The 14,779-nt window shown below is 37.8% G+C and overlaps 1 protein-coding gene, 1 long non-coding RNA gene and 1 other non-coding gene across 3 annotated transcripts; 1 reads left to right on the forward strand and 2 right to left on the reverse strand.

The window, feature by feature from the left end:
* Positions 1 to 2,412: 2,412 nt before the first annotated feature.
* TRNAT-UGU (transfer RNA threonine (anticodon UGU)) lies at positions 2,413 to 2,484 on the reverse strand. The gene has a single exon. It is a non-coding gene; the product is annotated as a tRNA-Thr (tRNA).
* Positions 2,485 to 3,196: 712 nt separating this feature from the next.
* On the reverse strand, positions 3,197 to 9,170 carry LOC111778768 (putative leucine-rich repeat receptor-like protein kinase At2g19210). Its single transcript, XM_087118977.1, has 12 exons — positions 9,050 to 9,170; positions 8,431 to 8,971; positions 6,935 to 7,416; positions 6,724 to 6,856; positions 6,556 to 6,627; positions 5,701 to 5,772; positions 5,542 to 5,622; positions 5,045 to 5,449; positions 4,838 to 4,983; positions 4,657 to 4,719; positions 3,811 to 3,970; positions 3,197 to 3,725 (listed from the first exon to the last, which is right to left on the reverse strand). Exons 1-12 carry the CDS (start codon positions 9,123 to 9,125, stop codon positions 3,302 to 3,304), a joined length of 2,655 nt encoding a protein of 884 aa, XP_086975103.1. The 5' UTR covers positions 9,126 to 9,170; the 3' UTR covers positions 3,197 to 3,301.
* LOC147787500 (uncharacterized) lies at positions 7,750 to 8,906 on the forward strand. Its single transcript, XR_015413245.1, has 3 exons — positions 7,750 to 8,515; positions 8,623 to 8,692; positions 8,785 to 8,906. It is a non-coding gene; the product is annotated as an uncharacterized LOC147787500 (long non-coding RNA).
* Positions 9,171 to 14,779: the final 5,609 nt, after the last annotated feature.

The raw sequence follows: 14,779 nt of genomic DNA on the forward strand, positions 1-14,779 counted from the left end.
GAAACGTCTCCCTAATAAACACGTCTAAAGAGGACAATATTTGCTAGCGATGGGCTTGGAAGTGAAAGTGAAAGAGTTGGTTGTTTTAGAACGATGATGAATTTTGATTAAGCGTTTAACTTTTCGTGAGTAGCAGAAGGGGAAAAGGTTAGTAATAATAACAATATGATTAAGTTGAAAGTGAATGTAATTGAAAAAGAATCAAACTTTTAACTTTGTATTAAGAATTGTAATGTGTTTTGATTCAATTTTATAAGTGTTATTACCAATGCTTTTGAAACATTCTGTTTGGAAATGAGAGCCAAAGTCAGTGGTGTGGTCTCCTTGATTCAATCCAAAGCGTGCTCTTGGGAATCATCCCATATTTATTGCTATCCACATGCTTTCTGCTTCCTTTTGCCTTCCTATTAAATCATCTCTCTCTCTCTCTTGCCACTATGGTTTCTATTAACTTCAACATATCATATGATCATGATGGGCATACCACTCGGATTTCTTAGGATCTTGTTCGACGATCATGGAGATTTTCGATCTCTTCAGAAGTTTTATTTCGGCCTAACAAATTTGGTAGGAGTGTACACGGGTAGGTTGGGTTGGAGAAATCTTTTGGATCAACCAAAAATTTCGGGATGGTTAAGTTGGTGATCCGAGTAACCTAAATAGAGTTCACAGCCAAATTCAGATTAAAATATCTATTATATTAACAACTAAAATCTCATATAGCTCAAATATCAAACATTCACAAGTCACAACCCACCACGGTTATAAATGAAAATATTCTTAATTTTCATAATAATAAGTAGGGTAGGTAGGTTTGGGTTGTAACCCTATTTTCGGAAATCTGATAAAAGAATATCAAAGCACAAACCGACCTAAATTTTTTTCGAAAAAAATCTAACCCACCCCAATCTTCTTTATGGTTTGGGTTAAGTAGTTCAAGTTGGTCTGGTTCTTTCTAGAGTCACATGAACACCCCTAAAATTTGGCATAAGACTCCTCTCGGGATAACGTAACTCAAGTTAGCTTTCCCTGAAATGATCATCTATCCATCGACTTGCAATAAGATCATGTGTATGAAACACTTCATGTCGCAACTTTAATCATCCCACCCTCGAACCCGCTCTTTTGTTTATATTAGTCCAAGAACTTGCATCATAGTTTGTGTATCTCATTAATGCTACCAAACAAACACGAAAGAAAAACACCCAAAAAAGGGAGATATTTGGGAATTCAAGCATTGATTGGAAGGATGCAAATTGATATTGATGATGCGATCATATGTTATAAAAATAATATAAAGTTTTGAATCTGCCAAATTTAGGCACTTTGAGTTGCAATGAAGGAGAGGGTGCCCTTAATCTGTGGGGTTGGGGCATTTAAACATTCATTGGTTTGGTTTGGTTTGGTTTGGTTTGGTTTGGTTTGGTTTGTCATAAAGGATGTGGGTCCCATTCCAAAGTAACAAACTTTAGAGGAGGGCAAAGAAAAAAGATATTGTTTTTTAATTATTATTGTTTTGGGCCATTTAATTGGACTGTTATTTTGTAGGCTTTCCGACAGTTGACTTTGTCTAACCAATGGAGACATCACATAGGGTGTTGTTGAGGAAAAAGTCTTTGTCAAAGGACACGTGTTGATTTCTTATTGGTTTGTCTTGCGGTGGTTCATACGGGGTAGGTTGTTTTGTTCCCCCCCCCGGAAAAGAAGATTTGGAGGTCATTCTTTCTGGATGCATATGTATCTGCCAAATTTATTTTTCAAATCTAAGGTGTTGTAGCCAATGGATTCAAGTCGGTAATGAGTTATTTACGCTTTCTTGTTCAAGTTCAACGTGTACGAGTGACTTGAATTCTTAACTTTTTGATCGATGACATATGTCTTTATCAATTGAGCTCTCTTTTAGTTAGAAAAGGAGATGAACGATGTTTGTGTTTAACTTATTGATTTGACAGGGAAAAGGAGATGAACGATATTTGTGTTTAACTTATTGATTTGATGGGTTGGCTGACCCAAAAGCTATAAACGTCACTTTTCACACTTAACCTATTCGATAAAAGGTACCTTGTAGGAACATATATATCAAGTCTCGATAGTATTCCGAGATATTACTTATAAACCCTAGTATTCCTTATTTATAAAGCCTTAATTAGGGCCTTACTTATAAATCTAGGATCAACCCCTTAATTAGGGGATGTGGGCCTCGGGCCTCATACCAATAGAGATTCTATACTTATAAACCCTTGGGACTCCCTCTATCAACCCCTTAATTAGGGGATGTGGGCCTCGGGCCTCATACCAATAGAGATTCTATACTTATAAACCCTTGGGACTCCCTCTCCCAACATTTGAAGATTTTATTGACATAACTAAGTTAAGACATGACTATACCATTTCACAAAAATGTTTTTTTTTTGCCCCCACGCAGGATTGAACTACGGACCTTCAGTTTACAAGACTGACGCTCTACCACTGAGCTATAAGGGCTTCTGCAATGGTATCATATTATCCACTTGGAATATAAAAGCCTCATATCAACGAAGATGTATTCCTTCATTATAAACTCATGATCAACCACTTTATAAAATTTATGATATACTTACGAATACGCAGGATTGAACTACAGACCTTTAGTTTACAAGACTGACGCTCTACCACTGAGCTATAAGGGCTTCTACAATGGTATCATATTATCCACTTTGAATATAAAGGTCTCATACCGACGAGATCAACCACTTTTTAAAATTTATGATATACTTATGAATACACTAGAAATTCCACAAAATGTTTTTGACTCTAGGTAGGATTGAACTACAGACCTTTAGTATACAAGATTGATGCTCTACCACTGAGTTATAAGGGCTTCTACAATGATATAATATTATTCACTTTTAAGTATAAAGGCCTCGTACCAAATGGAGATGTATTCCTTACTTACGAAGAAATTCATGAACTGTGTATCTAATTTTGTTTAAAAGGGTTACCACACTGCTCGTTAGAAATACTATCTCTATTGGTATGACGTTTTTTGGGGAAACCAAAAGTAAAGTCACGAGAGTTTATGTTCAAAGTGGACAATATCATACTATTGTAGAGAGAGTCTGGGACCATATCATACTTATGCTCAAAGTGGACGAAGAGTGGTTAGTGTTCAAGTTGAAAGCAAAATTTGTACATTGAAGGTTTCAACAGCCTAATGATCAAATCCAACAACTTTGATAAATTCCGGAAGGGGAAATCCAAGACCAAAGGAACAGGGAGGAGGAGGAGGAGGAGGAGGAGGAAGACGACGTTCCAACGAAATTCACCTCGCCACGGGACCGGGTCGAGGGGGCAACACCATAAAGATGGATGTCATTTCAATGGAGTCAGTTGAATAAGGAGGGTGGCTATCCGGTGTTTGACTCATTTCTGCAGCCAAGCAACTTTTCAGTTCTTTCACCACTTGACTCATGGTTGGCCTTCTCCCGGCATTCACTGATACACAAGCCATTGCTACTTCCACTGCTTTCCGGACAGAGTTTATACTATACTCTCCATTTAATCTTGGATCTACTATGTTCATGATATCACCTTGTGCAGCCATGGAACCAACCCATTTAACTATATGAACTGAATCCTGGCCTTGAGATTTTGATATCACTGGTTTGCAGCTCACCATCTCCAACAAAGTAAGACCAAAGCTATACACATCACTTTTTGGACTTAGCCTGTTTGATGTTCTAGACCTGAGAGTCAATCCATGAAGTTTGTTCAAAATTTATCTCTATACATTGTTCTTTTAAGAGAAAAATGTTTGAAGTTAGTACTTACTCCGGGTCGAGATAACCGGTCTTATCATCGGTTGGGTAGCTCTTAGAGATACCGAAGTCGGAAAGCTTAGCTCGAAAATTTTCGGTTAACAAGATGTTTGTTGGTTTCATATTTCCATGGACTAATGGAGGCTTACAACCATAGTGTAGATACTCAAGCCCTGCAGGTTTTTCATTTATTAGATGACAGAAACAAATGGTTAGTAGACCATGTGTAACCACCGCTAGCATATTGTCTTTTTTGAGCTTTCCTTTTGGGCTTCTCGTCAAGGTTTTTAAAACGCGTCTACTAAAGAGAGGTTTCCACACCCTTATAAGTAATGCTACGTTTCCCTCTCCAAGCAATGTGGGATCTCACAATCCACCCCCCTTGGGGGCCCAGCGGAAGTAATGCTCGGTGTCTAGCTCTGATACCATTTGTAATAGTCCAGGCCCACCGCTAGCAGATATTGTTCTTTTTAGGCTCTCCCTTCCAGGCTTCCCCTCAAGGTTTTTAAAACGCGTCTAAAAACCATGAGGCTTACGGTCATACGTAACGAGCCAAAGCGGACAATATCTATTAGCGGTGAGCTTGAGCTATTACAAATGGTATCAGAGCCAGACACTGAATGGTATGCCAGCAAGGACGCTGGGCTCCCAAGGAGAATGGATTGTGAGATCCCACATTGGTTGGAGAAAGGAACAAAACATTTCTTATAAAGGTGTGAAAACCTCTCCCTAGCAGACACGTTTTAAAATCGTGAGGCTTACAGCAATACATAACGAGCCAAAACGGACAATATCTGCTAGCGGTGAGCTTGATCTATTACACCGTTTGTGAAGATGTTTGAATGAAAACTGATCACACCTTCAGCTGCATCCATAGCTATTCGTAGTCTATCTTCCCAACTCATGACTCCTGAACCCATCTCTGCATATTCAATGAAAAGCAAGTAGAAAACCTCAAATTTTCATTCTTTTAAACTGAAATGGATCTAAGATTTTCAATACAACTTGTTTCAAATCTTTGGTAAATGCAGGAAGCTTACCAGAAAGGCACTGTCCTAAGCTCCCGTTGGCCATATACTCATAAACGAGGCCAAGGTGAGTTCCTTCGTTCAAGTACCCTACAAGGCTTGTCAAGTTCCTGTGGTGAACACTAAGAAGTGTGGTAACCTGCATGAAAAAGTAGCATCTTTTTAGTCTTATAAACAACTGTGAGCTAACTTTTTTATGAGAATATCCAAATAGTACACTCCTCTGCTTTAAATTGATCGTTGCCTTGTATTGCTGATGGAGCTACCATCTTCACAGCCACTTGAATATCATCAACCAACCCATTGTAAACCGCTCCAAAGCTACCTCTACCAAGAATCTTCTCAAAATTGTTGGTCATTTTCACAACTTCAGAATAAGTAAACTGCTGCCTTCTAGTTTCCAATGAACTGCTACCAACCTCCAAGACCTCTTTATCTTGTTCTTTCCTTTTAGTTCTAGCTATACAAAAGACAGCCCCTGCAATGGCGGCAATGGCAAGCACGCCTCCGACCGATGCTACTACTGGAATGATGAACTTGTTCTTCTCCTTATGTTTCTCCTCTTCCTGCTTTCCAGTGCATTGAACTAAAGAATTTGCTTCTAGATTTGGATTACCTTTCATGCTGTCATGATTAGATTTTCATAAGCTGACATGTTAGACTTACGGTTTTGAATTGAAAATTATTTGTAAGTTATGATGTTCCAAGAAAGAGACCGTAATGATAGTGAGCTATCATTGAATCTTCTTATGAGTTCAGGTGGAAGTGGACATGAGAGATTGTTGTTCTCCAAGTTTCTGGGAATAGACAAAAGAATTTCAATCATCCGACAAACTGCTTGGTTCTTTGACTTTTTTTCAGCTGAAGTAACTTACAGAACTTTGAGGTTTGACAGTTTTGATAGAGCATCTGGCAGTTCTCCTGTTAAACTGTTGTTTGACAAGTCCCTGAGATTCAAACTCAATTTGTTGTAATTGGTTTTAAGATTATAATGTAACGGCCGAAACCTATTGCAAGTAGATATTGTCCTTTTTGAGTTTTTCATCTCGATCTTCCCCTTTAAGGTTTTTAAAAAGCGTCTGCTAGGGATAGGTTTCCACATGCTTATATAAAGAATGCTTTGTTCTCCTTCCCAACCGATGTGAGATCTCACAATCCACCCCCCTTTAGGGCTCAACGTCCTCGCTGTTACACTGCCTCATGTCTATCCCCCTTTGGAGCTCAACCTCCTCGCTGCCACATCGCTTGGTGTCTGGCTCTGATATTATTTGTAACATCCCAAGCCTACTGCTAGTAGATATTGTTTTTTTTGGGCTTTCTTTTTTGGGCTTCCCCGTAAGGATTTTAAAATGCGTTTGCTAGGGAGAGATTTCCACACCCTTATAAAAAATGCTTCGTTCTCCTCTCCAACTGATGTGGGATCTCACAATCCACCCCCTTCGGGGCCTAGTGTCCTCACTGTCACAAGACTGTCCACCCCCTTTGGGGCTCAGCCTCCTCGTTGCTACATCGCTTGGTGTCTAGTTCTTATACCATTTGTAATGTCTGAAGCCCACTGCTAGCATATATTTTCCTCTTTTGGCTTCCCCTCAAGGTTTTTAAAACGCATTTACTAGGGAGAGGTTTCCACACCCTTATAAAGAATGCTTCAGTCTCCTCCCCAACCGTTGTGGGATCTCATAAACAATGAAGATTCCAGTTTAGTTATCATTTAAACGAGAGATACTTACAGAGTTTCTAAGGCTGTTAGATCAGAGATATCAGGAGATATGTCACCTGTCAAACCACTTGATGACAAGTTCCTGCAAGATTGATATCAGTTCATTCATCTCAACATGTTCTGTTGGATAGCAAACTTAAACGATAAGGTAACTTTGTAAACAAAGCATGCTACTCACAGTGATGTGATTCTTGGGATTGACTCATTGGTACAACCTACACCACTCCAAGGATATGCTCTGGGGATACATGGATCTCCTTCCCAATCTTTCATCACTCCATAAATTGACTTTATTTTCCTCATTGCATCCACTATATTCAGTACAACCCATTCATGAAATCATCAAACAAGTTCAAATTTCAGTACCCCAGAAAGTTAAATCAACGTACCATCTCCTTGATCTGATTCTAATTCTGAGACTTGAATTTGGTAATAAACTTCTAATCCATTGATGATTGGAGGAAGTGTTGAATTCTCAGTTCGAAAGAATGAAAATTTGTGTTGCTTTTGAGGGAATCCCAATGGTTTAGTGCTATAAATGCTGCTTGTATACAAGTAATCAGGAACAATAGGTCCACCCCAATATTCCCCATTATGACTGATGTTGAAGCCTCTGAATTGTTTAGGTTGAAGCTCTACTAACTCAGCAAAGTGAAGATATATATAATACTGAGTATTTTCATCATCTGATTCCCACCAAAGTTCAATAGATTGAGTTGCATTCTTTGGGGTTATGGCAGTTCCCATGACAATGGCTGCTGGATGATGCAGGGTGTGGTCCTTGGCATCTATAGTATGAGAGGTATTTAATTGTCTGAAGTTCTGGCCATTGAAAGGACTCCAAATTCGATCGAAAACATCGTAAGGGTACCTGAAACGATGGCACAGACTCTAAAAGAAGAAATGTAATAGCCTAAGCCCACCGCTAGCAGATATTTCTCTTTGAGCTTTCCCTCAAACTTTTTAAAATGCTTCCACCCCTTATAAAGAATGTTCGTTTTCCTCCGCAACCGATGTAGGATCTCACAATCTACCCCCTTCAAGGCTTAGCCTCCTTGCTGGCACATTGCCCAAAACCTGACTCTGATACCATTTGTAACAGCCCAAGCTCACCGTTAGCTGATATTGTACTCTTTGAGCTTTCCCTTTTGGGCTTACCCTCAAGGTTTTTAAACCGCATCTACTACGGAGAGGTTTCCACACCCTCATAAAGAATGTTTCGTTCTCCTCCCCAATCGATGTGAGATCTCACAATCCACCCCCCTTTGAGGCTCAGCTTCCTCATTGGCACATCGCCTGGAACCTGACTCTGATACCGTTTGTAACAGTCCAAGCCCACCGCTAGCACATATTGTCTTCTTTGAGCTTTACCTTGAGGGGAGGGTTTTTAAAACGCATCTGATAGGGAGAGGTTGCCCAAGCCCACCACTAGTAGATATATCCTCTTTGGGTTTTCCCTTTCAGGCTCACCTCAAAGTTTTTAAAACGCGTTTACTAAGGAGAGGTTTCCACACTCTTATAAAGAATGATTCGTTCCCCTCTCCAACCGATATGGGATCTCACAATCCACCCTCCTTTCAAGGCTCAACCTCCTCTTTGAGTTTTTCCTTCTGGGCCTCCTCTCAAGGTTTTTAAAACGCGTCTGCTAGAGAGAGGTTTCCACACCCTTATAAACAATGTTTCGTTCTCCTCTCCAACCGATGTGGGATCTCACAATCCACCCTCTTTTGGGCCCAGCGTTCTCACTGACACTCGTTCATCTCTCCAATTGATGTGGGATCTAACAATCCACCCCATTCAGAACCCAGCATCCTCGCTAGCACTCGTTCCTCTCTCCAATCGATGCACAATAGCTAGCAAAGTTGATGAATCAATAAGAACTCACCTGTATGATACATTCGTTACTGACCCCATGTCCAAACGAACAAAATTCAAGAAGGATCCAAACTGAATTGGGTAAGATTCATGAGGTAAAGGTCTAAACTCCAAAGCAGAGATGAAAGGTGTTCCATTTCCTGTATTAATCAAACAGATTTGCACTCTATTTGCTGATGGAATATGTATAATTTCTTTGTAGGTCTCAACATATTCAAACAAATTCTCCACTTTAACCCACAAGCTATCTCCAAAGTAGAGTTCAAAGATTGGTAAGCTACTCAACCCATCATAATTTCCATACAAGAAGCTTGCTCGAATCAAGTACTTCCTTTCACTGATAATATTGCTAATATTGTAGCAGTTCCTGATGCCTTGAGGAAAGCTTCTAAGGGACTGTAGTTGTCTATCAAAAAAGCTTTTGAATGTTGAGTTTATGCTCTGGCTTTCACCACTGTTTATGTAAGCTGCATCTGACATGTAGTTTATGTTTGTCTTTGATTCTTTGTATCTTGAGTTTGCTGGTAATCCACAATCCAAGCTTATAAAACCTGAGAGATTATATGAGCCAAAGAGAGTTTAAAGAATGTTTATGCAGATTTTGTAGTGATATGAAGAACAGGATTTACCTGATTGATCTTGAGCTTGAACAGCTAGTACAAGAGCTAGAGAAACCAGTAAGCATCTTGTTCTTGTGTTCATCATCTGTCTTAGGAGTTTCTCTCAGATTTGGTGCAGATATGAACTCTGATTGGTTGTCAGCATAAACTGAAGGTATATTGTTGCACATCAATCTAAATGGTTTGCTTATGTTTTAGCAGTTGACTTTGGACTTGGCCATCTATTTGAATATAGACAGTGGACAGAGAATATCTACCCAAACATCTGCATCATTATGTTTTAGCAGTTGACTTGGACTTGGCCTGGTTTTCCATTGAATAAGAATAAATGTTTAAAGGTCAACTGTGTGGGTTTATAAGTTCGGTAAGTCCATCGTTAGTGGATATTGTCTTTTTTGAGTTTTTTCTTCTAAGCTTCGTTTTCAAATGTGTTTAAGAGGCTTCCACACCCTTGTAAAGAGTACTTCATTCCCTTCTCCAAGGGATGTGGGATCTCGGAATCCACCCCTTGGGGTCCAACGTTCTCACTGGCACACTGCCCGATGTCTGGCTTTGATGCCATTTGTAACAGACCAAGCCCACAGCTAGTAAATATGGTCCTCCTTGGACTTTCTCTTCTAGACTTCTCCTCAAAATTTTAAAACATGTCTACTAGAGAGGTTTCTACACCCTTATAAGGAGGGTTTCGTTCCCTCTCCAACCAAGGTGGGATCTCATAGTTGTCGATTACGTAGATGAACTCATACTTAACAAAATTTGAATTCTCCACCGAATGGCTGACCATCGATTATTAGCGATTTCGACTTCCATACAGGTGAGATACAGCCTACCATTCGAATTGAAGATAATTGTTCCTTACCCTTGAATGATAGAACTATTGAGATTCTCATAGATAGTGTGATCATGTCATATCATCAGGTGTCGAATCCAAATTTCAAATCCGAGACATAGATCATAACAACTTTTTTTCTTAATTATTTTCCTGTTTAAAGAATACACTTGAAACTTTCAAAACTTTCATTAATACTCTTTAATTCTTTTTTAAAAAACTTCAAAAAGACCCTTAAACCTTATGTAAAAGTTAAAAAAACATCATTTTCGTTGGTATCACATTTCACCAATGATAAAGGTGTATGGTTCGACTTTGAATCCAGCGACTTGGGTTTGACTCTTAGTAGGACTTTCACCTTTAGAGTAGTGGTGTGGAGTGATAAGTACTTTCAACTTTGAATCCCGTGGTTCAACTCTAAGACCTTCATCTTTTAGAGTTACTCAATGATACAGGTGTGTGGTTCTATCGTGTTGAATCTCATTTTGTTATTTTTTTCTTTTTATTATTAAGTTATAATAAATCTTTATTTTGTTTTGCCTTTTCTTTTTTTTATCTAGTCTTTTATCTGATCGACCCAAATTTATAAATCCAATAAAAATTGAAATGCTCGTGGGTGAATATTTCCTTAGGACATAGACTTTCAATCCAGCGACCTGGGTTCGAATTCGGTTGGACTATCACCTTTTGGTTAGCACTCTAGACTTTGAATCCAACGGTCTAGGTTCGACTCTAGGACTTTCACCTTTTAGAGTTACTCAATGATAAAGGCGTGTGGTTCTATGGTATAGTTGTTAGCACTCGGGAGGGTTCTATGGTATAGTTGTTAGCACTCTGGACTTTGAATCACTCTCGGTAGGACCTTCACCTTTTAGAGTTACTCAATGACAAATGTGTGTAGTTCTATGGTGTAGTGCGCACTTGGGTTTAATTCTTGGTAGGACCTTTACCTTTTCTAGAGTTACTCAATGATAAATGTGTGTGGTTCTATGGTAGAGTGGTTCTTTGGATTTTGAATAGAGTGACTTGGGTTTGAGTCCCCTTGGACTTAGTATCAACTCTCCGATAGGACTATTCACCTTTTAGAGTTACTCAACGATAAATATTTGTAGTTCTATGGTGTAGTGGTTAGCACTTTAGACTTTGAATCCAACGACTAGGGTTCAACTCCCAATAGGACCTCTTCTATGGTAGTATATTGGTTAGAAGATTTTGCCCCATAAATGTGTGGTGGCAAAACTGGGGTTCCACTCTCCTGGACCCCTTCACCTTTTAGAGTTAAACATTTGTGGCTCTATGGTGTAGTAGTGGTTAGCACTAGGGTTCTCCCGGACCCTTCACCTTTTAGAGTTAAATATTTGTGGTTCTATGGTTTAGTTGTTAGCACTCTGGACTTTGAATCTAGCATCCAACGGGTTTGACTTTTGGTAGGACCTATATGGTATAGTGGTTGTGTCTAGTTCTATGGTTTAGTGGCGAACTGGGGTTCCACTCTCCTGGACCCCTTCACCTTTTAGAGTTAAACATTTGTGGCTCTATGGTGTAGTAGTGGTTAGCACTAGGGTTCTCCCGGACCCTTCACCTTTTAGAGTTAAATATTTGTGGTTCTATGGTTTAGTTGTTAGCACTCTGGACTTTGAATCTAGCATCCAACGGGTTTGACTTTTGGTAGGACCTATATGGTATAGTGGTTGTGTCTAGTTCTATGGTTTAGTGGCGACCTGGATCCCTCCACCTTTTAAAGTTATTCAATGATAAATGTATGTGGTACTATAGTGTAGTGGCGACCTGGGTTCGACTCTTAATAGAACCCTTCACCTTTTATCTTAAAGGTGTGATGTAAAGTGTATTTCAATTTCAATATTAAAGGTATGTGGTTCTACGGTGTAGTAGACTTTGAATTCAGTGAACTGGGTTCTACTTGTGGTATGACCTTCATCCGTTTTAGGATTACTCAATTATAAGACATGTGAGCGACGTGGGTTCTAGTCAGGTAGGACCTTCACCTTTTTAGAATTAGTGAGTGAGAGGTGTTTTTAGGGTTGTATGGAATCATTGGTTTTGAATCCAATTTGAACCTTTGATGGTAGACCAAGCTATAACTAAGCTTGAACCCTCACATTTAAGTTGGATCAAACTCCAATCACATCACAACACTAATATGGAAGCTAAAATAAAAAATTTTACATTTAAAAGTATAATTTATTTTATAATTTTCAAAAGTTTCATATATATATCTTTTAAACTTTCAAAAAAAAAAAAAAAAAAAAAAAAAAAAAAAAAAAAAAAAAAAAAAAATCAAAATTATTAATATTTTATTTCAAAAATATCTTTAACTTTTCAAATTTGGTAACCCTTTCAACTGTAATTTGGTAACCCTTTCAAAAATTCTCCTCCACTTAAATTAGACATCGTCTCCAATGACTTTCTTTTGGACACAATCACATTGTTGATTGTGGTAACTGGCACTCTCGAAATAGTGGCCTAGGTTCAACTTGTGATGGTAGGAACCACGGACCTTCACAATGGTATGATATTGTCCACTTTTGAGGTTAGCAACTTCTTTGTTCGACACTTAAGGATTGTATTGACACGACTAAGTTAAGGGCATGACTCTAATACCATGTTAGGAATCACATACCTCTATAACCGTATGATATTGTCTACTTTAAGCATAAGCTCTCATGACTTTACTTTTGATTTTCCCACAATGCTTCATACTATTGGAGATACGGTTTATTTCCTTACTTATAAATCCATGATCGTATCCTTAATTAGCCCATGTGAGACTCCTTATCCTCAACAAAGTGTAATGGTGAGCACTCTAGATTATCCTTAATTAGCCAAGCTGACTGGCTCAGTCCATTATTTATTCACTAAATTCGATATAGATCATCATTTTGAAGATGAGTCAACTTGTTTGGGCCATATTAAGTCGACTTAATCTAAGCTCAAACAGTACCTCGAGTCCATTGGCTAACCAACGATAATGGTAAGGACGAGTTTTAGAGTTAATGTTAAGGTTGGATTTCAGGATAGGACGAGACTTAATGCTAACTTTGGGTTTTAGGGTTGTGTTCAATTTTGAATAAATTTGTTTTGGATGCGTAGTACTTCCCTACACACGATCCACACGTGTGAGTGTTAGTCTCCTTGCGGTTTGCACCCTCTCGACCAATTATAGTCGGGCTACTTGTTCATAGTTGGACGTTTAGAGGATAACAAAACCCCAAGTATAATGTGAGGCATGATGACGATCATCATCATAGTGTACGTCTCCGTTCTCATCATCATAAATGAGAAAGTAACCCAATGTATATGAACACACAATATGCAAGAGATCCCTATAATTTTCATCTTTGAATCATTGTGACACAACCCTATACATTATTCACACATTACCCTAGGTGACATGCATTTATTTACTTTCACACGTTCATCATTAACATCATCGTGGTAAATACATGCACATCATCTTAATATGGAATATCATCATATTAAGTCATTTCGTCATCATATGTCTTACGTCATTATGTTATCATGCATCATCATTATCATATAATCATCATGTGTGAATATTATTTCATGTTTACAATTACCCTTACACCAAATTTAGTAGATTCTTATTTATTTAATTTTTTTAATAGCTACTAATCATGACATAATTTCTTAAGAACTAATATAAAATTCTTGACGTTTAATTTCTAACTCAAAGCTAAATAATTACAGGGTAGATCTTCTTATAACTTATTGTGCTTTTCTAGAAACGAAATTATAATAAAAGAAAAAGAAGATTTGAGATATAAGTTGATAAAAGAAAATGAAGATCCAAGATATAACTTATAGTAACAAATTGAGACAACTATGTTCACATAAATTTGCTACATCTATTTTGATATGAACCAAGAGACATCAATCATACAATATGCTTCAATGAAGATGTGAAGAAAATATTGTTGAAATTATCAAAAGAAATTTCAATTCATGCCACATTGAAGAAGGATAAAGTTTCGTGATATAAATTTTGGGTAGATTACAATTTAGAATAATTTAGAGTTATTGTATTCCATTCATGTATTTAAGACTTTTTATTTACTTTAGTTATAATTACACCGCGTTAATTATGGCCATTAAATATGAATGTTACAACTCTGGTAATGCCTTTAGTTTGATTTTGAGGCTATATAAAGTCATGTATGTTGTATTTGTAAGCAGACTTGAAAAATATAGTAAAAGAAGCATTTGTGCTTTTCTTTAACCAATTCTTTAACCAATGGTTAAGTTTCTTTCCAATTCTATGTAGTTTAGGTTGCATGTAGAATCATTCAAGCTCGATATAATCAATCTTGCTTGTGGAGTGATTCGAATCTCAATCAAGTGTTCTTGCCTTGAGATATTTGATCAACAAGAATCATTCAAGCTAGACATGATCGATCTTGCTTGTGAAGTGATTCGAATCTCAAACAATATTCTTGCCTTGGCATATTCGATCAACAAGGTAATCCGAATCTTATTCCCCTCGTAGTGATTTCCACATATCATATCTACACGTAAATCTGAGTAAAAGTCATTTTTTGTTTTTCTCTATCAAGGTAAATACGCTATATTTGTTTTTTGGTTATTCTGAGAGAGAGATTGTCTTTTTTGGGACAATCAAAAGTCTTTGATTCAAAATGCTCAATTATAAAGGTTCAAGTGGTTACCTCCACCAGTTTTTTGGGTTGGGATACTCAATCATACGCGTTCAAGTGGTTAGTCGACTCGACTTTGATTCGAACCCGTTACTCAATGATAAAGCTGTGTGGTACTCAACTTGTATTTGGAATGATATTCAAATGTTAACTTCTCTTTTTTCCTCGACTTTTTTATTTTTTATTTTTAAAAATTAAGTTTTCTTTTTTCATAATTTA

This window comes from Cucurbita pepo, chromosome 17 (assembly GCF_057944985.1).
Source record: "Cucurbita pepo subsp. pepo isolate OVF chromosome 17, ASM5794498v1, whole genome shotgun sequence".
Classification (NCBI taxonomy): domain Eukaryota; kingdom Viridiplantae; phylum Streptophyta; class Magnoliopsida; order Cucurbitales; family Cucurbitaceae; genus Cucurbita; species Cucurbita pepo.